At 52.0% G+C, this 24,758-nt stretch overlaps 1 protein-coding gene across 2 annotated transcripts in view; it reads left to right on the top strand.

Moving 5' to 3' along the window:
• The window catches only part of HCN4 (hyperpolarization activated cyclic nucleotide gated potassium channel 4), a 49,407-nt gene that overhangs the window by 11,825 nt on the left and 12,824 nt on the right, over positions 1-24,758 (top strand). For both annotated transcript variants that reach the window (XM_086322597.1, XM_086322598.1), the window contains exons 2-3: positions 13,797-14,220; positions 23,637-23,798. In XM_086322597.1, coding sequence (XP_086178723.1) covers positions 13,797-14,220; positions 23,637-23,798 — 586 coding nt within the window. The remainder of the gene's footprint in view (positions 1-13,796; positions 14,221-23,636; positions 23,799-24,758) is intronic.

Genomic DNA, 24,758 nt, shown 5'->3' on the forward strand with positions numbered 1-24,758 from the left:
TTTTAGCATGACCCCCAATCTGAAACTGGTGGTTGAAGAGTCACCTGGGAGCTCTCTGCAATTATGGATGCCTGGGTCTCCATGCATGAGGCCTGGGCAGGTAGAAGTTTGGGAAGCACCCAAGTGAGCTGGGCACCCCGAGTGCCCTTTCTGCGCTAACCGTCTGCCAGTCTCCCACTGCAGTGTGTTCACCACAGCCCTCCAGTGCTTCCCAGAACCTGGTAGTGAATACCGCCAAGCCATTCATGACGTTCTACTCCCCAGGGAGTCATTCCCTTTCCTTCCTCACGGCAGGAGCAAAGAGAATCATAAAACTCTGGGCCTATTGGGACCCCAGGGAACATGGCCCTTGCTCTGTGTCCTTGTCAAACTGTGTTTTCCTGGAGGGAAGGCAGAGTCCCATCCAACTCATGTCCCCAGAGCCCAGGCACTCCCAGGAGAACCCCATCCTAACAAGAAGAGGGGTCCGTAGAGAGAGTCAACGTTTAGCCACGGCCCTCCCCCCATCCCCGCCGGTGCCCTTATTCACCGTGTCTGCCACCTGCTTGGCCTCAGGAAGTTCTGCTCTGAGTGCATCCCATCTCCTCCTTGATGAGGTGTGCCTTCCTGCAGAAGCCGGTGAGCCCTCCTACCTGATCTCCCTTGAGCTTGTGCTCACGTGCGACTCCACAGCAATATTCTATTTTTACTTCATTCTCCTAAGTGGGAAGAGCTGTGCTGGGGCCTTTTTTGTTTCTTGTAAGCCAGCTGAAGAAGTTCTCCATTGCTGGCCCCCTCTACAATTTCCCCCAAATGGTCTTAGTGACGCTCAGAGAGGTTGGACCACTAGCCTTAAGGAACACAGCATCCTGGCAGTTCAGGGCCATTGTAGAGTAGGTGACCCCTGCTGTATAGTTTGGTGTGTGTATGTGTGTGTGTGTGCACGCGTGCACGTGCATGCTTTTATGCTACTGTGTGTCTGATGAGTGCACAGATTTAGAGTCTCCAGTACAGGGCTGGGGCCTTCAGAGAAGCAACGGGTTGATGTCTTGGGTGCTCCTTATGGCCAGGGCTGGGCTTGGCTGTGCCGTTGAGAAGGTGCAATAACAATTCTTTCCCCGAGGAACTCTTTCCTCTGCACCTTCATGGCTCCCCATGTCCCCAGAAGAGTCCTGACTACTCAGTCTGACATTCAGTATGCCCCCATCCTTTCTTTGGGTCAGGATTGAGTTCAGGGAGGGAGTGTCATGGATTTCTGAGATGGGTGCTTTTCTCTCAGCAAGCTTTCCCCCTGGCCAGCTGCCCTTGGCTAGCCTCTGCACTGCAGAGATCCATGGAATCAGCATGTCTTTAGAGAGTGTCTGGCTCCATCCTCTCATTGTACCACTGTGGACACTGAGGCAGGGATCGTGGGAGGCAGGGACTCCTTCAAGGGCACACAGCAAGTAAGAGACTGAAATGGGTAGAACCCAAGACTCTTGGCCCCTGGTCTAGCTTCCTTCTGCTGGATAGCACACACCTCCTTCTTGCAACCACAAGGCCAGCCTTCCTGACCAGTGGGCACTCTCAGGTCCCATCCATTTTGGGGCTTTTGTGCCCAACAAGCCACGCTGCTCCCCCCTAGACTGAGGGCTTCTCGAAGAGGGACTGAAACCGCTAGGTGGCATTCTGGGGGGCCCTGAGGAGCTCCAGTCCTTTATGTCTCAGCTCAGAAAGATTTCAGCAAGAGGCAAGTGATAGATAAGAAGTGATTTATTAGAATAGAATGCTTGTGAGGCTTACAAGTGGGTGGGTGAGAGGGTACCATGCCAAGAACTTAGTGGGCTACAGTTTTATAATCAAAGGAGACTAAAACCACCTTATTCCTCATTCTTGAGTAGACATCACACTTCCATCATCAGTTCCTCCTCTCTGTTGTGTGGGGGAATTTTCTTGTCCCTATATGGTCAAGCCAGGACTGTCATGGCACTATGGAAAAATTATCTCAGGTCTCAGTACAGTGAGGGTCTTACACTTTGAAATGTTCCCTTTCCACACACCTCTGGATCCCCTTAGTCCTGAGGCCAGGACCTGCATCTGAGTGGTTGTAAGAATAATAATGATGATGGTAACAGCCAGCATGTGCTGATTACTTGCACTGTGTAGTACATTATTAATGTTATCTCATTGAATCATCTTGGAATCCTGTGAGATGGGATTAAAGGTCTCATTTTGTACATAAGAAAACAGACTCAGAGAGGTTGAGGGATTTGTCCAAGGCCACACCGCCAGGTATCCGGACACTAGAGAGCGTCTCTGCTGCACTGTCTGCTGTGACCTAGCTGCTCCACGTGTGGCCCCTGGACCAGTGGCCTCAACATTGCCTGGGATCCTGTAAGCAATACAGGTGTCGGCCCTCACCCCACACCCAGTGAATCCGAATCTGCATCTTGGTAAGATTCCCCAGGTAATTTAGGCACTGTGCAGTGTGATTAAAAGATCACAGAAGGGGAAGGGAAGGTTCTAGCAGTTTCAGCCCTCACACAGCTCACCTTCTCCTTGGGGAATGGCTGCAACTAGCCCTCATTGTTTGCTGAGGGACTAGGAACTCAGCCCAAGACTGAGAGGGACCAGGTAAGAGTTACCAGGGAAGAGGCAGGGGTAAAATGTCATTTTGTCTGGGTCTTCAAAAAAACAGAAACAAAGCCAAATTATGTTCTTCAGGTAATAGCGCATCCTCACAGGAAAGCGAGTTCCCAAAAACACTCCAGAATCTGGATAACCCACCATAAGCCCAGCGTTAGCTGGATGCCCTTGTCTGAATCGCACTGGTTGGGAGGCAGCCTCAGGCGGCCGAGGGAGCAGCTACCTGGGAGCCCTGTGATTCTGAGTCAGAGAGTTTGAGGTGGGTTAAAAATAGAGCCCTAGTGGCCAGGCGGGGGTGGAAGACAGCAATTCATCTGCTGTAGGGGAAGACCCCAGGCTGGGTCAGGGGACGGTGGACCAGAGGAGGGGGGTTGGGGAGGCGTTTATTCCTCTCAGAGGCCGGAGTTGAGGGCGGTGGGAGGCAGAGCTTTCCAGTGTGAGAGGGGCGGCGAGGCAAAAAAATACCCGACTCCTGCGCCGCGTCCCCCTCGGGTGGGTGGAGCGTGGTGAGGGGGGCTGGGCCGCAGCTCTGCCTCGGAGAGCCTGCGATGGGGAGGGGCTGGTCCCTGCTTCCCAACAGTTGTTATTGGTTGTGGGAGAGGGAAGGCAGGGAAGGTGTCCCACGTGTGTGCGTTCCCGCGCGGGGCGTGCGTACGTGTGTGTATGTGTGAGTTGTGGGCAGGCACGTGGTCTCCTTTGCCGGTTACACCTGCCCTTCAAACGGCCTCCCTCTGTCTCCTCATCCTTAACCGCCTCCAGAAAATCTGCTCCTCCTGCCGTTGCGTTAAGACAACACCTTTGTCTCAGCGCCTAGGAGTTCCCCGCGGACCCGTGTGTCTCACATCAGCGGACTCTTCACCACATGGGTCACTGGTCCGTGATTAATTTTTTTTTGGATTATTTTTCTGATTAAAAGGTAATATTTGCCCATTATGGGGAATTTAGAAAATAAAGAAAGCTATAATATAGAAAACAAAAATCACCCATAATCCACTACTTAGAAATAGCCATGTGACTTCATTTTTAAAATTTTTGACAGTCACCCCCTCTCCCCACCGCAACAGTGTTTAATACACGCATTTATTGAACAATAAGACAATTTTACTGAGACCTCACTCCCCCCATCCTTCTCCTTCTGGGTGCCGCTATTGTGTCTACATCTGGGAAAAGGAAGAGGTGTCATTTCTGCTCTTGGTTAGCACACAGCAGGTGTGGGGAGACGAGACTAATCCTGGGTCTTCAAAGCGGGGGCGACGTAGGGGAATTCAAGGGAAGAAATGGAGCTGCCTCTTCTGTGCACCCCCCCCCCCACCTTCTGGATCTCTGTGCAAGCCTATCAGGTAGATGGGAGAATCTGCCAAGTCCCCACCAAGGGGGCGTGCCTGAAAGGAGGGGGCGTGTCTGTAATGAAGGGGCGTGCCTGAAAGGAGGGGGCTTGGTGTGTTCTGCCTTGCCAGGCTTGTGCTGGTCAGGATGGAAACACAGTCGTGGCCTTGGTTGACATCTTTAGCCTCAGTCACCCCCCACCAGCCCCTGTCATCCCTGTGTTAGAACCCCGACCCCACATTCTCCTGGCCCCTCTCTTGTTCATCTACCTTCCCCCACCCCAGCTCCCACTCCTCCTCCGTTACTTTTCTGCCATCATCTTCACTAGGTGGGAGCCGTTTGCTAGTGGATGTTGTTGGGAGTTTTCGGGTCTTGGCGCGGGGGGCGGGAGGGAGGCAGCGGTTTGCATGGGATAAGTTCTCCCTGCTCTTGGAGGAGGCCTGTGAAGGCTTCGTGGGAAGGAGTCAGGGTCTCAGAGGGCTGCCCATTTTGTGTAGCTTCTGCCGGACCTCCTGCCACTCAGTCTCTGGCTCCCAAGGGACTCATTCAGTCATTCATTTATTCACTCATCCACCCATTCCCAGGCTTTTTTTTGGACCTACCTCATAAAAGGAACTGCACTAAGTTCAGAGAGTCAAGTGACTACAATTACATCCTAGTGTGATAAACTGCTCAGTTCAGTTCAGTCCTTCAGTGGTGTCCAACTCTGTGACCCCATGGACTGCAGCACGCCAGGCTTCCCTGTCCATCACCAACTCTCAGAGCTTGCTCAAACTCATGTTCATCAAGTCGGTGATGCCATCCAACCATCTCATTCTCTGTCATCCCCTTCTCCTCCTGCCTTCAATCTTTCCAAGGGGTACCTCGCCAGATTTCCTGGGAGACAAAGAAGACCTCCCAGGAAAAATGACAGCTCCTCTGAACCAAGTGGCCTGGAGTGGGCAAGGCTAGGGAGGGTATCTCCAGGCAGAGGACAATATGTAGGAAAGCCTAGAGGAGAAGAAAAGTCCTGGGTGCCTGGGACACGGAAAGCTGCTGAGTGTGTCTGGAGCAGAACACCCAGGACAGGGCTAGAGGAGGCTGAGTCAGATCAGGAAGTGCCCCCAAATGACAGCAAGGAGCTTAGATTTTAGCTGGGCTCCTGGAAGGACTTTGGGTTTGGCAAAGCATGGAGAGGATGCAGACCCTGAGGTCTGTGGGGTCCTGGGAAAGGCAGGAGCCCAGGTAAGAAGATGCTGAAGTGGGCCAGGTGGTGGGTTGATGAGCCGTGCTGGATCCCACATGATTGAGTGTTGGAAGGTAAGCAAGATGGGAGAGTCGAGGATAATTCCCAGGTTTCCAGGCTAAGTGTCTGGGTGAATGGTAGTATCACATGCTGGGAGCACAGGTTTGTGCAGGGAGCTGCTAAGTTATATCTGGCTCTGTCAAGAATGAAGTTCCCATTGGACATCCAGGTGTAGGTGTGTAGTCAGCAAGAGAGCACATGGCTGTGGGCTCAGGACAGAGAGGTATGGTTTGGAAGCCAGCCGAATAATTTTGAGACCTTGGGAGTTGGTGAGGTCACCCCAGGAGAGTGTAAAGAGGGAGAGGAGGTGGGGGCCCCAAGAAACAAAAACATTTAAAGGTCACGGAGGGATAGAGGAGCTCCTGCAATGGGAGGGAAAGGAGAACCAGAGAGAACAGAGAAGAGCCAGTGGAGCAGAGTGTCTCAGCGGAAATGGTGCACAGTGTCAGATGATACAGAGGGTCAAGATGGAATGGACCGGAAATTGTGGGATTTGGCAGCAGGATGTGTGCCTCGGCAGTGTTGCTGCAGGATTGAGAGGCATGCTGGGGAAATGGACGTGGAAGTGAGAGAGTGGGGACGGCCACACGTCTTTCAGGAAGCTTGGTTCTGAGGGGAGAAAAGATAAGATAGTGGGGGTTCGGGAGTGATTTTATTAAGTGCGAGATCTTAAAAGCTGATCAGAAGGGCCTGAAGATATGGGCGAGAGAGGGGATAACCTGTAATGTTCCTGGGGAGGAAAAAGGGAACAGTGTTGAGAGAGCAGATAGTAGAGTCATCAACTGATTCCTTGTGACTGGGGGGTGGAGGGGGAAAGCGGGGAGGGAGAGAGACAAGCAAGGGAGTAGTCAGATGGCAGGAAAAGAAGGGGGCATTTTGCAGGCTTCTGTTTCCTCTGTGAAGAAGTGCTGTTATCTGCTGGGAGGGAGGGGGAAAGTGGTGGTTTCAGAGCTTTGAGGAGAGAGGAGATAATTTGGAAAGGCCGCTGTGGGAAATGGGTGGGAAAGGCTGTTAGGGTCTCCTGGAGGATAGGCTGGCAGAGGTGAGGACCCTGCTGAGTACAGAAACACTGATGAGGAAATAGAGACACAAGGAGCTAAGGCACTTGGTATTTAGTAGGACTAGTCTGAGGTTGTGAGGTTTTCTGTACAGCCCACCCCCCTCCATGGAAACAGGGGAAGAGCTGATGATGGCTCTGAGTTACAGTTATGATCTAGTGAAGTCGGGGCCAGAGGACGGGGCAAGAGAGGTTGATGAGCAGAACCACTATGTGTGGGGGGAATGGGAGGAGGCAGGAGGGTTCTCACAGGATAATTAGAGGGCCAGTGACTGCAGGCTCCTGGGACACCAAAGAACAGACTTAGCATGATTGGATAAGAGAACTAGCAGAAAAGGAGGTTAGGGTGGGAGAGAGCACTGCTTATCTGAGATTAAAGATGGACCAACTGCAGACAGTGACCCAGTCCAGGATGTGCTGTTGGAAGGGACTGGAGCGAAGACTTTAGAGGCAGGACTTCAAGCCAGTGGGAGGCTGGGTGTTATTGCTGGTTGATGAGGGGGAGTAGAAGTCACCCAGGATGAAGGCAGGATTCGCAATGGAATAGAAGATTGTGAACCAGGTGCAAGCCTCACCACGGTCCCCAAGAGTGGCGAGTGGATGCTGTAAAGAAGGCCAGCAAATGACAGGATGCTCAAGAGATCTTGTAGACATTCCTACCACAGGCAGGAAGAGGCATTAGCATGGACAAAGCTGCTCACTCCACCCTAACCTTGAGGTCTGTGGGGTTTGGGAGAGTGACGTCCTTAGGACACAACTAAAGTTCAGGTAAGGGAAAAAGCAGGTGGGTTAGAGGGTGAAGAAGTTGAGAGTGAAGGTACTGTGGAAGAGAGCACAGGGGACAGGTTTGGGAGGGAGAGAGGGAATAGGAGGAGGCACAGAATTTAGGAAAGGGAAAATACTATCGACTGGGTTTATATTTGTATAGAGCGATAAGAAGTGGGACTCTGGAGTCAAGCTATTTGGGTGTGAAATCCCGATCTACCATATACAGCAAATTTCCCAACTTCTTGAGCCTCACTTATCTCAACTGTAAAATGGGCGTATTCATAGTATCTACTTCATAGGATTAGATGAGATAGTCTATATAAGGGTCTCAGATGAGTACCTGGCAAACAGTAAGTTGTTGATGGCTGTCCTGAATTCTCATCAGCTTCATGGTCAGCTTGTGCAGTTATCTGTGCTGGACCTAGAATGGAGGGGGAAGCTCTTAGCTCCCATCTAGTTCTCAGACATGAAGATGCCTGGCTTCTTTGTTTTGGGGCTGGAAGGAGAGTTAGGTAGTACCTGGTGAAACGGGCAGAATGTGACGACTGCTATCGCAGACACACTGCACAGTCAGGTGAAGTTCATGGAGGAGGAGGCAGTTGAACTGCCTCCTTTTGGATGAGAGAAGGGACTTCAAAAGACGGGGGTTCAAGAGATAGGGGCAGTTCTCAGAAGGAGGAGGAACCACAAAGTGGACGGACATGAGGCCACAAGTTGGGTGTCCCGTTGGCTCCTGTGAACGAAGTGGAAGGGAGAAGAAGGAAGAGGAGTCAGGGGTGCGGATCTAGGAGCTTGAACCTTCCTCTATAGCCACTGGGGTCTCCAGAGTGGAGTTCAAGTATGGAGTGACATAATCATAATGTTGTTTGGCCAGATAACCCAGAGAGCATGTGACATGGAGGGAAAGAAAGAGGAGGCAGGGGACGAGGTGGGTGGCAGGGACAAAGTCTGCATGAGGAGTAGTGAGGAACTGATCTAGGACAGAGCTTTGGGGACAGATTCAGAAGCTGTCATTGAAGGGGCCAGACAAGACTTGATTGCTGCTAGGGGGACCTGCAGGGGCAGGTGGGAGGACAGAGAAAGCAGCTGAGGGTGGCTGTGAGGTTTCCAGCCCAGGTGATTGAAATGCTGACTGTGCCCTTCAGCTTTGAGGAGGAAGATGCTGAGCTCAGCCTTGGACTTATTGGGTGGAGGAGCCAGCAGGCCCTCCAGGTGGCAGGCGGGAATGCAGTCTGGTGCTAGGAGTGGTGTCTGAGCCAACTGCGTGGGGGGCAGGGGGAGGGGTACAAGATGGAGCTGTGGGTGTGCTGCTTATCTGAGAGAAAGCACGGGAATACCTCCCCTTGCTGCTGCCAGCCCTGCAGGGGCACAAGCATGTCTGCGACAAGGCCCCTGCACTCAAGAAACCCACAGCATTCTAGGAGATCCAGGGCCAGACCTTGGGCTGGGCTTCAGTGAGAGGCTGAGAAGGCTCAGAAGTGGTAGCACTTCAGATGAATGTTGAAGATGGAAAAGATCTTAGCAGGCAAAAACCCAACATTCTCTTCCTTGCAGCCGACAGGATTCCCAGTGGCTACCATTTGTGTCAAAATGTATGCAAATGGATGTGCAAGAATATGTATGTGTGAAAATGGATATGTGTACAAAGGCAGAATTGCCAGATGACCCTCCCCATCCCATTGTTCCCTATGAACAGTGGTACAAAGATGAGAGCGTGTGTACAAAAATGTTTTTGTGTCTGTGTGTGTGTGAGAAAACATATGTGCTCAGAGGCAAGCGTGGGCAGGTGTGGACAAGAAGAAACTAAAGGAGGTCATCCCTGCTCTGGGACTTCCACTTCTGCCTCTGTTTTATCACCCTTCGCATCCTCTTCAGCCTCCAGGGAAGAAGAGGGCCCTTGGTCTGGCCCTTGAGTTTCTGAGTTCAGGGTCAGGAGCCTCCTGTCTTCTCTTCCCTCAGCTCCCCTGAGGCCATAACCTTCCTCTCAGACTGTGAACTGTTCCAGGTATTAATGGAGTGGGCTGTTGGGCTTTGTGCCACCCCCTTCCTTCTGCATGTGCCCCCACCACCACTCCACTCCACCAAAGCCGACCCACAGGCCATTCCCTCCCTTGCTGGCTCCGACTTCCTCTTAACTTAGAGAACACTGGGATGGGGAAGGTCATCTGGCTTTGGGGAGACCAAGTCTTCTAATTCAGGTTTGTGCCAACTCCAGCATGCCTGAGTCTGGCTATCCATTGCCTCCCTGCCAGGGCCTGCCACCCGCCACCATGGATGTATAGAGTCTGGATTGTGAGATTTATTCATGAATGATTCTACACCCAGTGGGAGTGGGCAGGGGAGCATTGGGCATAAAGCTTGAGGCTTTGGAATGTTACTATTCCTTCCTTTGTGAACCTCAGTTTTCCTTTTTACAGGTTGGGTACAATTTGCCCTACTGGCTGCTGATGACTGGGGTGCTTTTAATACTCAAAAGTTGTGTTGGTTTGCTCATCCAGGAAGTACCTCAGGAGTCCTGGTGTTAGGAGGATGAGTCCCCTTGAAACCTCTTTGCAACCTTCTTGTCTCTGGGGGGGGGACTGTACCTGCTGTGGCAGGCTTACCTCCCCAGTGTGATGCAAAGATGCCAGAAAGGTTTGTCCACCTCTCCACATTCTGCTGAGGTGCCTAAACTTGCAAGAGGTCTGACTCAGGAGTTCCACTGACCTCTCTGAATTTGGGGTCTGCTCCTTCCTAACTGTGTGGACTAGGGGAGATACTGCTCTCTTGAGTCTCAGTGTCATCATCTATAAAATACAGATAATAGCAGCCACATTAGTCCTGGTGTGAGGAATAAATTAAGTAATGCATTGAAAGCACCAAATATTAGCAAGTGCTTGATATACAAGTTTTGGGGTCTTTTTGAATAGAGTGTTGTCAGTCACCAAGGAGTCCCCAATGAAAATGCCCAGGGACATTAAGGAATCACTTGAGATGCTTCTGATCACTAAGACTGGAGGAGAAGAGGGGCCAGAGAGGTGTGGAGGCTGTTGCCAAGTTCCCCTGGCTGGACCAGTGCGGTTGGGCTGGCAGGCACACCGGGAGCTGTCCGTGGTGCTGAACATCAAAAAAAATTTTTTTTTTTTTTTTTTTTTGCTCTTACCCGGCCCAGCCTTCAGAAATCTGTGCAATCGTCTGGCAAAGAGTAAGGAACATAGTGTACACGGCCAAGGTCAGCTCCCAAAGCCCAACTCCGATTACCTCTTCCAGGAGCACTTTATGACCTCATCCGTCTAGGCCCCCAGGAGCCCACCTTTTCAGATGCCTGGGCTGCCTGAGATGGTTTCTTACATCATTGCCCAACATGTCTTCTGTCTAAACCTTGTCCTCTGATTGGACCATGAGCTCCCTGAGATCAGGGCATCTCTCTGCTGAGTTAAATAGATTCTGCCATCCAGTTGTCCAGGGAATATTTTGGGCCCTGACTTCCACCACTGGCTACTTGAACCATTATAAGTTCCCTTTCACCACCCCAGCAGATGCTTTGCTTTGACTCTTCCCTGGAAGATTTCACTTACCTTCCTCACCTCTTTCCTGTTGACTTGAATTACTTATTTACTCATTTAAAAATATGGGCTAGGCATAGGTCAGAGCATTTTACAAATATCAATTCATTTCACTCTTTAAAAAGTTCCACTAGTTCGTTAATATTATCCTCATGCAGCAGATGAGGAAACTGAGGCTTAGAGAGATTAAATGACATACTAGTAAATGATGGAACCAGGAATCAAGTTCAAGTTGGTTGGCCTAAGAGCCTGTACTTCTTTCTTCTTACCATATTATGCTGCCCTTTGAGTTTCTCTTTGATGTTCCAGAACAGTGGTGTGTGGGAAGAAGTGCTCTAGTATTCTGACCCCAGCCCAGATCAGGCACCAGAAATATCCCTTAGCATCTGGAAACTCATGATTGAAACAATTAGTCAGAATGCAAGGAAATGGGTGTTTTTGCCTCGTGTAATTTGGTTTTATGAAGATCACTAAATGCAAACATTCTCCTGTTAATTACTGCCTCAAATTTGGGCTGTAATTGAGAGAACTAGAGCTTGGAGAGTGTAGAAACTGCTGGAGTGGCAGGCCTACCCGAGTCAGCATTCCCAGCCGCCTTGCACCCGCTCTGTTAATTTTAGAAACTCTTCCAGTCTGGGTATATTATTAGCTTTATGTACAGAGGGCCACAGGGCCCTCCATGGCCTCTATGTCACAATTTTTTGTTTTGTTTTTCCCAAGAGATTAAGTAAAAGGAACAATGACCATGTGTATATAGGGGTGTTTGCACACTGCCTGTGTGAAAGGGGATACCTGTGTATGGCACTAATGAGTTGTCAGCAGCTGTTTTTGAATGAGTTCACGAGGCTGAATGAAGCATGTACACAGCTTGAAAGCAGCATAGAAGCTGAAACCACTCTCGCAGGGCCCACGAGTCATTAGCAGGATGCTCCGTGTGCTGTGGAGTGGGTGTGAAGGCTGGGGTGGGTTTTCCCAGGTGGCATAAGGGAGTGGGGCTGATGAAAGGGTGGTGGGCTGAGGGGCAGGGAAGGAGACAAAGTTGACCTCTTGGCACCAGACTTAGAATGAAAAGCCTTAGCCCAGTGAAGCTCTGACTTGAAGTCTCATCTTGAGCCCCTGAAGAACATGGCTTTCAAAGGAGCGGCCAGAAGCTGTCTTTTGGGAAGCCGCACTTGCCTGGGCTGTGTGACATGGGACAGCCGCCTCGCCCTCCTTCCCTGAAGCAGGCCCTGCCCTCTTCTTGACTCATAGCATCATTTTGAGTCTGACAAAGAAAACAAGTTGCTGTGGAGTAATTTTTTTTCAAACTTTGACCTCATTAGGCAGGGACACTTTGGTTTTGTCCTGCTGTCCCCACTCTCTTCCTCCTGGCTTCCCTGCGGTAGAGAATTAAAGATGGCTGAACTGTTATTTCTCTTGGGAGAAGATAGGCTATGTCTGCCCAACATAATACCTTTATCTGTCATTGTGTAACTGTCTAAATTACTAGCAGAGAGAAAAGCTCTGCAGTGCAAGTCTTTTGTTTTAGGGCAGCTCTGGAGTGGCCGGTGCTTGGGCATATCACGCCTCTAGACACAGGGTCTACGCTTTCCTATGCTGTCTTCATACTCCCTGCTGCTGCTGCTGTGAAGTCGCTTCAGTCGTGTCCAACTCTGTGCGACCCCATAGACGGCAGCTAACCAGGCTCCCTTGTCCCTGGGATTCTCCAGGCAAGAACACTGGAGTGGGTTGCCATTTCCTTCTCCAATGCATGAAAGTGAAAAGTGAAAGTCAAGTCACTCAGTCGTGTCTGACTCTTCTCGACCCCATGGCCTGCAGCCTACCAGGCTCCTCCGCCCATGGGATTTTCCAGGCAAGAGTACTGGAGTGGGGTGCCATTGCCTTCTCCACTTCATACTCTCTAGGGGCCCTTTTTGGGCCAGGTAGGAGACCTGTGAGTTAGTTTTTACCTCCTCATATTGCTTAACCTTTCAGAGGCTTCACCCTGAGGGTCCCTCCCCACCTCCCCCGGGAAGTATTAGCAGTTGCTTTGAGGCCTTGGGAGAAGTGATGCTGGAAGCCCCCCTGGTCTCATTATATTGCATTGAGTAGTACTTGAAATCCCCCATTAACACTGCCTATCACTTTGCTGTACACCTGAAAGGAACACAACATCAACTCTCATAAAAGTTTAAAAAAGTTTTTTATCACAAAAACTTCCAGTTAACTGAAACAGTGTATGTACCTTCTACCAAATAATGTTTAAAGGAAACTTTTTAAGAAAAAAAATGAGAAAATATTTCTAATAGTTTATTGTGATTAATGTATTGATTGTGCAATCTGTGTTTATTTAAATGTGTACTTGAACATGAAAAATATCTACTTTGCTAAGTATAAATTATTTGTTGGAAAAAATGAAATTGTTGAAGTATATTAGAAAAAAAAAAAACAACCCTGCCTGCATTTGAAGATATCACTGACTTTCCTGACCACTGTGTTAGAAGCAAACCTCTAGGGGAGAGAGATGGTCAGAGGTTTTCTGACTGTAGGGAATAGACTAACAGGAGACCTGCCCCCCAGCACCAACCCTGAGAGCCAGTGTGGGAGAAGGCCAGATCTGAATTATAGGACTGAGTGTGCAGACCTCATTGCACAGTGGGGAAACTCAGGCCCAGATGGGGAGGGCACCGGCCTGATGTCACACAATGTTAGTGACAGAGCTGGGACTGGATCCCACGCCCACAGTCTCCCAGACTCCCGCTGTGCGTCTGATCCTCCCCTGTTCTCTGGTCACGGTCTGTGGCATGTCTAACTGCCAGCCTGTCTCAAGCCACAGTTGACCATCAGGGAGGATGGAGCAGCCTGGCCTGAGCCTGGGGGTGGTGTGGGGTGAACTACTTCTGCTGCTAAAACAGCCTCTCACCTCTCTCTGGATGTCATTATTTAGTTTGCTTCTCAGCCTCTCACTGGGGTATAGGGATTGGAGTAGGAGGCTTGTCATCGGGGAGTTCATGGAGAGGCAGGCAGAAAGCATCCCTAAGGATGACTAAGGAAGAGCCTCTCGCTATGCCAGTCACTACATCTTGCCCCGGTACCCATGCGCCTATCTCCTGCAGGACTTTGGAAGCTCTCAAGACTTCTCTCTCCACCCTTGCTCTCTTTGAGCTTTCTTTTGGGGTCTGTCATTCATTCCCTCTCTCCTCCTATGACTGACCGGTGTGTCTCTGGGCAGATTTTACTGGGACCTGACCATGCTGCTGCTGATGGTAGGAAACCTGATCATCATTCCTGTGGGCATCACCTTCTTCAAGGATGAGAACACCACACCATGGATTGTCTTCAACGTGGTGTCGGACACGTTCTTCCTCATCGACTTGGTCCTCAACTTCCGCACAGGGATCGTGGTGGAGGACAACACAGAGATCATCCTTGACCCGCAGCGGATTAAGATGAAGTACCTAAAGAGCTGGTTCGTGGTGGATTTCATCTCCTCCATCCCTGTGGACTACATCTTCCTCATTGTGGAGACACGCATCGACTCGGAGGTCTACAAGACTGCCCGGGCCCTGCGCATTGTCCGGTTCACCAAGATCCTCAGCCTCCTGCGCCTCTTGCGTCTCTCCCGCCTCATTCGATATATTCACCAGTGGGAAGAGGTGAGTGTTCAGATCCAAACCTCTTCAGGGGAGAGGTACCTCCCCACCCCGAGGGGAGTGATGGGTCAGCAAATAGTTGGATATGGGCTGTCGGATTGTAGTAGGCACATCTCCTCCAAGAGGACAAATATTAGTAATTTCTTGACTTCTTACCATGTGCTAGATACTACACAAATCACTTTACAGGCAGTATCCCATTTAAGTTTCAAGCATGGAAGGTACCAAATAGGTACATGTAAGTACTCATTTTTCACATGAGGAAATATAGAAAGATGAAGGGATTTAGATAAGGGATTTATGAAGGGATTTATATAATGTCACAGAATTATTAATTGGTAAATCTAGACTCCATAGCTTGTACTGTTAATCACTGCACTTTATTGTGGGGTCTGAAAACTCATAAGCCTGGCAGAACATATGAAAATGGCCATTTGAAGGACAATAGGGAGTGTGGTGGACTGGGGAAAACTGGAGAGCATATCTTCCATCTGTATCAGGCACTTCTGCTCATCTCTGGCCACTGCAGCCAAATGGTATGGGCCCAGGTTTCTAGATCTACAGATCTATCATAAGAAGCAGAAATGGGGATTTTGGTGCAAATTTTGTTGACAACTATCTTAGATTGGGCTCTTCTGGTGCAGACCTTCAGGTGAGGATTTGTATAAGGTGATTTGTGTGTGTGTTAGGGGGGGAGAAAGTGTTTCTAGGAAAATCTGGTAAGAGATTGGAGAAGAGGGACAGGGGAAGGAAGGAAAGGAATAGAGAGGAAAGAAGGAAGCCAAACAAGGCTGACACCAAGCTAAGTCTCAGGGGACACTCTCTGACAGGACACAGCACACCTCAAGACCTCAACTTGCAGGCAGCAGAAGCGGTGGCAGAGGATGAGGGGGTTGGATGGCATCATCGACTCGATGGACATGCATTTGAGCAAACTTTGGGAGATGACGAAGGACAGGGAAGCCTGGCATGCTGCAGTTGGTGGGGTCCCAGAATCAGACGTGACTTAGTGACTGAACAACCACAGCAGCAGCAGCTCGCCTGGGACTCGTCCCAATCAGGGCAAAGGAGGTGGGCGTTTTATATCCCTTCACCAGTCAGTCACAGGTTCAGGGCACTGACAGCGCTAGCAGGCAAAGTGGTTTCCTGGAGCCAGACCTCTGATAAAGAGCTTTGAGTGCTGGCTGTAGGGAATGCAGGCCTGGTGCGTTTCTGGAGACGTGTGAGCACAAGCTGTAAAGGGCTGCTAGGGGCCCTGGGCAGAGCACTGGCTATAGAGACTACATAAAAATTGTAAAACAGCGAAGTGGCCAAAACCATCTCGAACAAACCTAACTCATCTGTGGGCTGAATGCAGTCATCTATGGGAGCAAGAGAGGGCTATAGGCTGGCAGCAGCAGGCAGGCCAGCCTGGAGGTACCAGGCTCAGGGTCCAGCGTGGGCCTCCACCTGGGGAAGCTTCTGCAGAGGGCCATGTCTTGCCACGGCTCACTGTTAGGCTCCTGTTCTTTGGAACCTCTGTGTGATTGGACGTAAGTGCCATGCCCAGGACAGCAAGCCCCGCCCCCTGCCCACTCCCTGCAGCAGCCTGGGCTGTGGGCAGCAGTGCCCATGGCTGATAGTTAGGGCACTGGCAGATTGAGGTCAGAGGTGTCATGAACACCTGTGCTGCAGAAGTGCCTACACCAGCCTGGCAGAATCCCTTCATGACAGGAATTCTCTTTGGGCTGAAAAGTTTGCATGATTTCTGCTGATAGAAGAAGCAATGGCTTGTCCAAGGTCACACAGCAGACCTCTAGCAGAGCCGGATCAGGTCCAGTTAGCGCTTTTGGCTCCCAGCAGTGTGGTCCACATCCCTGCAGAGCGTGGTGAAATGCGTGTGGGCTTTGGGGTTAGGATTAATTAGACCTGAATTAAAATCCTGGCTGACTGACTAAGAGGCAGCCTTACCCCCAAGCCTCAGTCTCTTATCTGCAAAGTGGGAGTAAGTCATCCCTTCCTCAGTGGATTGTTGCGAGGATTAAAAGAGATAACGTTTGCAAAACCCTTGGTGTGAAGCCCGGTGCAGAGAACTGTTTAATAGACGCCCCTCCCCACTCAATTTTCTTGTAACCCCCCTGCTTCTATAGGGTCTTTATTTTTCTTAAAGACTTTCTGTCCATGGTTTCTTTGGTTCCTCACACCTGGCTGACAAGCTCAGCAGGGCGGGATTTATTATCCATATTTGTCAGAGGAAACCGAGGGTGAGGGGGTCAGCTGCCCAGTGGCAGGATTTTGACCCAGGTCTCCCGACTCCAGTTTCCTGCCCTTCCCACGTTCTCAGGCAGCCTGAAAGGAGGCTGGCTGGGTCTGTTACCACTCCCTCTGTTGGGAGAGACTCCCCGCTCAGACTGGGGAGGCAGGCAGTGGAGGGGAGGAGCGTGGGGTGAGTTCTTTGGGAAGTTTGGGTTTGAGGAACCTGGGGGACTTGGTGCAGAGAGGGGTTAGCATGTGGGTCTGAACTCAGGGCTAAGAGGGGACAGTGCCTGGGGGGGCTCAGGGTAGTGGTGGCCAGGGCAGCTCTGAGTGGCTGCCGAGGGAAGATGGAGGTGAACCTCCTGGAATGCCCTGATGGGCTTATCTCTTGGTTTCTGTCCCAGGTGGAAATTCAGAACCATGTGGGGCCCCTCAGTCCCCAAGAAACCCCAGAAGTTCTGTGTGTCTTGAAATTACCGCTAGTCTGCGGATTAAAAGCAAAGGAGTCAGGACTTCCCCGGCAGCCCAGTAGTTAAAATTCTACACTCCCAGTGCAGAGATGCAGGGGGTGTGGTTCGACCTCTGGTCAGGGAACTAAGATTCCACATGTTGTGGAATATGGGGGAAAACAAAGCAGAGGCGTCGCTCTTTCCCTTCTCTGACATCAGTGCATGTCTCCAGGCCCCAGACCCCTGGGGGCGAACCTTGCTCCTCACCTATGCCAGGGCCCTGGGGACCATGTATTCTGGGGAGAGCTGGCTGAGTTGCCAGTGGCTGGGCAGGGTGGGCCCGTGGCCTGTTTCCCCTCTGGGCTACCCAAAACTGGCCAGGCAGGCTCTCACCCTGAACAAAGGCCCCAGGTCGGGGCTGGAACTGGACAACGTTACCTGCTCTCATGGGCAGGAAGGGAGATCCTGGGAGGCCAGATGGAAGACTCCCTGCCCCCCATCCACACACACACCCTTATCTTGCCGACCAGCTGGGAAGGAAATTACTTTGAGTTGGTGGCTGCCAGGCACACTGTCTAGCCAAGGGCTCCCACTAAACCCCTGGGATTGGATTGGGGTTTCCCAGCTGGCCCCGGGAGCCCTGATTCCAGATTCTCAGTAGCCTACCCAAGTCCTGGGGCTGTTCCCAGTTTCACTTTGGCTGGGAGGAAGCAGCAGGGAGACCCTCTGAGGCCTCCAATCTCAGGCTGAGCTGAGGAAGGAGGTATTTCACAGGGAAGACTCGGCTCTGTCTCCTCCACTGACTGTGACTCACACGCATCTCTTCCCTTCTTTGGACTTCAGTTTCCCCACCTGTCACATGTGCTCCGATGTTCCCGGAGGCTGGGCCTCAGGCCCCCTCCAACCTCCCTGGGCGAGGATCACGTTAGCTGGTCGTCCTGAGGACACAGTCATGGCCCTGGATGGGGGCTGGGGAGCTGGCCTCCTGTGGGGAAGGAAAAGCTTCTGAGAGGCTGGGGTCCCGACCCTCAGCCTTCAGACCCTCCCCGAGCCCAGCCCAGCCCAGCCCAGCGCAGGCCAACCTCCCGTCCAGAGGTCCTGAATGTTAGTATAGCTGCTCTTAGGAGTCAGGGCAGGTGGAGGGGCTTGGCAGGCGCAGGCGATTGTCTCCGAGGATGCCAGCCTCTGCCTCCATCCTGGGTGGCTCTTAGGAGTCAGGGCAGGTGGAGGGGCTTGGCAGGCGTGGGCGATTGTCTCCGAGGATGCCAGCCTCTGCCTCCATCCTGGGTGATCTAGGTCAGCATCTTCCTCCCAAACCTCTTCCAGCCAAGCCTCTTCCCTCCCTCCGAGGTGAGAGCTTGTTAGAGGCACAGAGGCTATTGTTAGAAACCATGGTTACCCCCCTTCAGATGTTCCCTTGCAGGGCCCAGCACCCCAGTGACCCATCCCAGAAGCCTCTTCTTTCCCTCGGCAGCATCTTGGAGTGGTGGGAGGGGCTGGAGGCAGAAGGTCAGGCCGGGGCGTGTAAACCCTGATAAATATCTTCTCCTTTTGGGGCTCAATTTTTCTACCTCTCTCAGAATTGGGAGTTCAGGATGACCCAGAGGCATGGTCCTGGGGGGTGGGAGTGGGTCTTCTCTACAAGCTCCAGGAAGGGACCTAGCATGATGCTCAGCTCAGCCACCTCCATTTGGTACCCAGGAAACACACACACACACACACACCATCCACTCTCTCCAACCCTGGACTGCTGTCCTTAATGTGGTCACTTGTTCCAGAGACACAGGGAGAAGGTTTTCCCTCTTCCCTAGGAGGAAATGAGTCTCAGGAGGGAACTCAACCAAGAAGAGGCCTTGGCAGAAACTCCAGTTTCTGGTCTCTCCCCAGGACTGAGGAAATCAGCTCTTTGTTTTGAGGGCTGGGAAAAAGATGGAAGGAAAGGAACTACCATGTGCTGAGTACCTCCTGTGTGCCAGCTGATCCCCAGGACAGCCCTGGGAGCTGGCATGAGGAAACTGAGGCTCAGAGCAGAGAAGGCACTTGCCCACTGTGGGAGGCAGTGGGAGACACATGCTGCCCTGTGGTCCAGAAGATGCAGAAGGGAGCAGGAGTAGGAGCATCCCTTGAGTGCCATGCTAGGCTTGGAGAGGGAATTGCCCAGGCCACCTGCCTAGCAAGCCTTGTGGGGCCCTCAAAATGAAGACACTCAACCCCTGGAGTCAGAACTAACATCATAAAAGGGGGTTTTAATGAGGTATAAAGAGCAAGACAAATATTTGCACAGTGCAGCTGACTTGCAGGTGGCCTGTGGCCCCAGCTCACAGTGGGGACACACGAGTGTTTAGCAACCTCTCCCAGCAACGTTCAGCCTTGCTCTCAGGAACCACACCTGGGTGCTGTGGAGTGTTGGGGGAGGGGTGAGTGTCCACTATCTGGGGTCTCCTCTTAGACTGAATGGAAGTGCCCCCCCCAGCTCTTTGCAGAAAGCTCAGACTTTGCATGTCGGTGCCCCTAGCTTAGTGTGTGAGAGCCATCCACGGTACCCCTCACACCACCAAAACTCTCACTACCCACCCCTGCTGGACCTGCTAGCACCTGCACCCTTCAGCCAATACGAGGCACACTGCCACCACCACCACCACCACACTCTTGTATGAGGATACGTGAGTCTGTGCCACGTGAAGGGAAAAGCACCTTTTTCCTTCCTGCAAAGCCAAGTGTGTGCATGCTCAGCTGCTCAGTCGTGTCTGACTCTTTGCGACCCCATGGACTGCAGCCCGCCAGGTTCCTCTGTCCATGGGATTCTCCAGGCAAGAATACTGGAGTGGGTAGCCATTCCTTCTCCAGGGGATCTTCACAACCCAGGGATCAAACCTGGGTCTCCTGCATTGCAGGCAGATTCTTTACTGTCTGAGCCACCAGAGAAGCCCAGAGTGGGGCCTTTTTCAAATGCCACCGTGCACCCTCATGGCACCTCTGGCCCCTATCATCCCCATCACTGTCTTCCTCACCTTTGCCTTTGTCACTTAAGCACGTCTCAGTTCCGGAGACCCTGCCACTTGTCCTGCATACTTGTTGCTGAGATCCTGATAAAGGCAAGATTAGACAGGGACCTGATCTTGGAAGAAAATTAGTTACAAAGAAAAGAAAAACAAGGATGATAGAAAAAGGAAAGACATTGCATTAAAATGTGCCAACCTTGATCTGGTCTTTAAGACCCAAAGTAAGACATAGGAAGGAGCCATTATCATAGGCTGTAGAGTCTGGGATGTTTTCTAAAATTGGTCCAAGGCTTTCTTCAGTGCAGTATATGGTTCAGGCTATTAGAACAAGATACCACAGGCTGATGGGCTTAGACAACAAATATTTATTTTTCACAGTTCTGGAGGCTGGAAGGATATTAGAATGCTGTTGTAGTCAAGTTGTGGTAAGGGCCCACTTCCTGGTTTATAGATAACCATGCTCTTTCTGTGTCCTCAGGTGGCCATATATTGTTTCATATGTCTCTTCTTAAAAAGGCACTAACTCCATTCATGGGGATCCCACCCTTATGACCAAATCCTCTCCCAAAGGCTCCACTTCCTAATACCATCACATTGAGGTTTAGGGCTTCAGTGTATGGATTTTGGAGAGACAAATATTCAGTTCATAAGAGTCGGAAATGAAGGAACTTAATAATAATGATTCTGTCTCCACTCCACCTCCTATGTATTTCTGTATGGCCCAGAGCACTTTCTTAGCCAGTTTAATTTCTTGAACAACCCTGAGAAGTGAGGGCAGATATATAGCTTTATTGTAGTTGAGGGGTGGTGGGTGGTGAGAACAGATGCTAGCCATCTCTGAGACTAGGTGGTTCCATGTCACTCCCCCTCCCCCTCCCCCCAGAGTAGGGGAGCTGGTGTCACCCTTATCGACCAAGACTGTGAAAGGTTAGTGAGTCGAAGGTCATGGAGCTACTGAGTTTACCTAAGCAGGTACTGAAGAGACATAAGTGGAATATTCCCTTGGAGCTGCATCTGGGGCGCTGGTCCTCAGGAGCTGCCTGCCCTGCCTGGTCTCTAGTACCCACCTCTCCTTACACAGGGATATGTCAACTTAGTCAGGCAACGGCATGCTGACAACCCTGGGGCTGGGATATGGGTCCCACTGGGGCTAGGCTGCTGGGCACACAGCTCTGTCTATGGTATTACACTGTGTGCCAGGCTTCCAGGATGAAACACCTGAGGTCCAGCTTGCAGTGTGGATCGGGCCACATCACTTGGTCACTTTGGGTTTGAATTGTAGGGCTTCCCTGGTGGCTCAGATGGTTAAGAATCTTCTTACAATGCAGGAGACCTGAGTTCAATCCCCTGACTCAGGAATATCCGCTGGAGAATGGAATGGCAACCCACTCCGGTATTCTTGCCGGGGAAATCCCATGGACAGAGGAGTCTGGGGGGCTACAGTCCATGGGGTCACAAAGAGTCATACACAACTGAGCAACTAACATTTTCACTTTATTTACAAAATGGAGTTACTGAAAACCACCCTTTCTGCCCTGGACCAGTCTAAGAATTTTCAGGTAGCCCTGGGTTCCAATCTGCCTCTTCTGTTGCCACCATGACTGAGGGCAAGTCCCTTTACTTCTCTGAGCCTGGGTGTAAATGGGTTAACATCTTCAGCAAAGTGTTGTTGTGAGTTTGAAAGAGATGATGAATGAGGGACTGGGTGCCTCCCGGCAGGTACAGTGTTACTGTCCCTCTGTCCCAGGGATGTAAGGGGCGATGGGACAAGCTAGAGCTGCCATGGTTCATGAAACTGTCCAAGGTCTGTTTCGTCTTTTCAGCTGGTACATCCAGAGTCATGCTACTAAGGGGGCCACAGGTGGGCACAACCCAGGGGGTGATGGACAAGACGTATTCATCTTCGGTTTCTCCAGACCAAGACCCAGGCTAAGCCCACATTTCAGAAGGGGAAACTAAGAGGCTTCCCTGGTAGCTCAGTGGTAAAGAATCCACCTGCCAATGCAGTAGACACAGGTTTGATCCCTGGTCTGGAAAGATACCACATGCTGTGGAGCCACTAAGGCCATGCACCGCAACTCTATGAGCCTGTGCTCTAGAGCCCGGGAGCCACAACCACTGAGCCTGTGCACTGTAGCTACCGAAGTCCGTGCGCCTGGAGCCTGCGCTCCGCAACAAGAGAAGCCACTGCAGCAAGAAGCCCGAGTGCCACAACTGGAGAGGAGCCCCTGCTCGTCACAACTGGAGAGAAAAGCCCACGCAGCAACGAAGACCCACCACGGCCGAAAAGAATAATAATTTTTTTTAAAAAAAGAAAGCAAAACTAAGGTCTCAAGTATCAGAATATCCTACCACCAGCTACGGGGCTGTTACTAAAAGACCACTAGCCAGGGGTTGAAATATCTAGAGTCTGTTTCTTGAGGTCTCAGTTTCCCCCATCTGAAATGGACTTGAACTAGCTCTCTGTGGCACTTGACAAGTCTCCAGTTTTTGCCCAAAGCCCCTCTCCAGGAAGGCTGTCTACCTGCGAGTCACATGGAGGGACCAGAACTCTGGGTGGGGCACCCCCAAAGTCTCCCAGGCCAGAGGCAAGGTCAGAACTTCCAGAAGCTTCCCTCTAGACTTCCTTCCACCTCTGTCCCCTCACCATCCTGTCTCCAGGATGACCCCTGCTGAAACTGGGCCAAGAGGCAGCTCTGGGAGGAGGGGATGGGGCAGGGGTGCTGGAATGTGCCCCTCGGGCCTGCCCAGCCACACTTCAGCCCCTCACTTTAGAGCCACAGGAATAGAGATGGATGGGTGGCCATCCACCTGGGGATGGCCTGGGGCCCCTCTGGGGGCTAGGTGGGCTGGCGTTGAGGCTGACGTGGGCTGGGGTTGAAGCTGCTGTATTTTATTAAACTGTACAGGAAAGTATTACTTCTCATACATATTAACTCATCAGAAGGATTAATTATTAACAACTTATCAATTAATAATGGTTTGCAATTTATTGAATACTTCCATACCTAGTACTAAGCACTTTATATGTATAATTTAATCTTTTTGACAACCCACTCAAAGTTAAGAAGTTATATTGCATTTTCCAGATGAGGCAAAAAGGATCAGAGAGGTTCAGGGACTTTCTCAAGGTCACACAGCTAGGAAGCGGGCAGGAGTGGGGTCTGGGATCAAGGACTGTGGGAACTTGGAGCCTGTGTGTCGATATGGCTCCCCCTCAGTTCCGTGGCTGCCTTAGGCAGAGCCCACTTTCCCTGGGGTCTACTGAGAGACCAGTGACGGATTTAGGGAAATACCATTTGCCTGGCCTGACCACCCACGGTGGTCCCCTGAGAAGCCTCTGGCGGGCTGGCTCTTCTGCGTGTTGTCCTCACAGTCCATGCAAGCTGAGGAAGCAGTTTCTCTGCCGACTTTGGGCCTCATGGACCCTGCAGGCCCTCCCTTCATGTGTCTGGCCTGGGCAGCTGGACGCCCCATGGGAGGTACTCGGCATCCATGCGGATCCCAGATGGCATCCCTCTGGGGCCCCACTGCCTGCAGGCTGCTTGTCCCAGTGTCTGGCCTGATGCCTTCTCTCCTCGTCACGGCTGAGGCATGCACCAAGCTGGGCGCACTGCCCCATGTGTGCAGAGCAGCGGGGGGCTGCAAACAGCTGCGGGATCTGCCAGGTCTGGGACCAGGCCAGCCCCCCCACCCACTGCCCAGTGGGCCACTCTCTCCCCTCTGCCTGCAGATCTTTCACATGACCTACGACCTGGCGAGTGCTGTGGTGCGCATCGTCAACCTCATTGGCATGATGCTGCTGCTCTGCCACTGGGACGGCTGTCTGCAGTTCCTGGTGCCCATGCTGCAGGACTTCCCCGACGACTGCTGGGTGTCCATCAACAATATGGTGGTGAGCACCGGCCCGGCTGTGGGGGGGACTGAGGACGGTGCCCCGGCCAGAGCAGACCCCGTGTGGGGCCCTTGAGTCGCGGCATGCAGGACCTTCCACCGAGTGCTGGTTAGGGCGGCGCCCCCGCCTCCCTGCTGCTGCCGCTGCCACCTTAGAGCCTCCACCAAGCTTCCCCAGGGCCCCAACAGCACCAGGGAGACTAAGACCTGATCTCCCTCAGATTATACCAGGTGCGAGAAGGCCGGGCTGGTGGCTCCTGCCCTCTTACACGTCTGCTCCCAGGGGCAGAACAACCTTTAACAGCCTAGGAGAGAGAAGCCAGGGAGGGGCGCTGTGGGCAGCCCACACAGACCCCAGATCTCATGTGGCTGCCGCTTTCTGCTCCAGCAGCAGCCCAGGGCTGCCTTTCTGCCTCCTTGCCCCTTCTCACCCCCCTCCTTTCCCTGCCCCATAGACGCACACTCTGGTCACGCGTGGGGGTCCTGAGCAGAGAAGGCCGGTTAGATGGAGCCTGATCTCCCTCCCCCTCCAGCCCTGTGGGTGGGTGAGAAGAGCCATGGGGCAGGGTCCCCCAGCCTCCCAGGGACAGGGTGAGCTCCAGGCAGGATGGAGGATCCCCTGGACCTGTGAGCCTTTCTCTGGCTCTGGGAACCCTCACCTCCTCCTCTCAATCCCAGTTAGTTTGGTTTGGTCTCTAGGGATCCCAGGGGTGGGAAAACTGGCTTTGAAAGAGGTGAAAGAGACCCTGAGGCATCTTTCAGCATTTTGATGAGTTAAGTGTAAATGAATTGGCCAAATGGATCGAATTTCCGGGTCCCCAGAGGCTCAGCAGTAAGGCCGGAAGCCCTGGTTGGAGGCAAGTGGGGGCTGCCCCCCCAACCCTGTGCCCCAGGCCAGGAGCCCAGGGTCCCTCCACCCCTGAAGATCATCAGCCCTGCAGACCTCCCACCCTTGTCTGAA

Source organism: Bos grunniens, chromosome 10 (genome assembly GCF_055505025.1).
Source record: "Bos grunniens cultivar Pamir isolate PY7600 chromosome 10, Bosgru_T2T1.0, whole genome shotgun sequence".
Classification (NCBI taxonomy): Eukaryota; Metazoa; Chordata; class Mammalia; order Artiodactyla; family Bovidae; genus Bos; species Bos grunniens.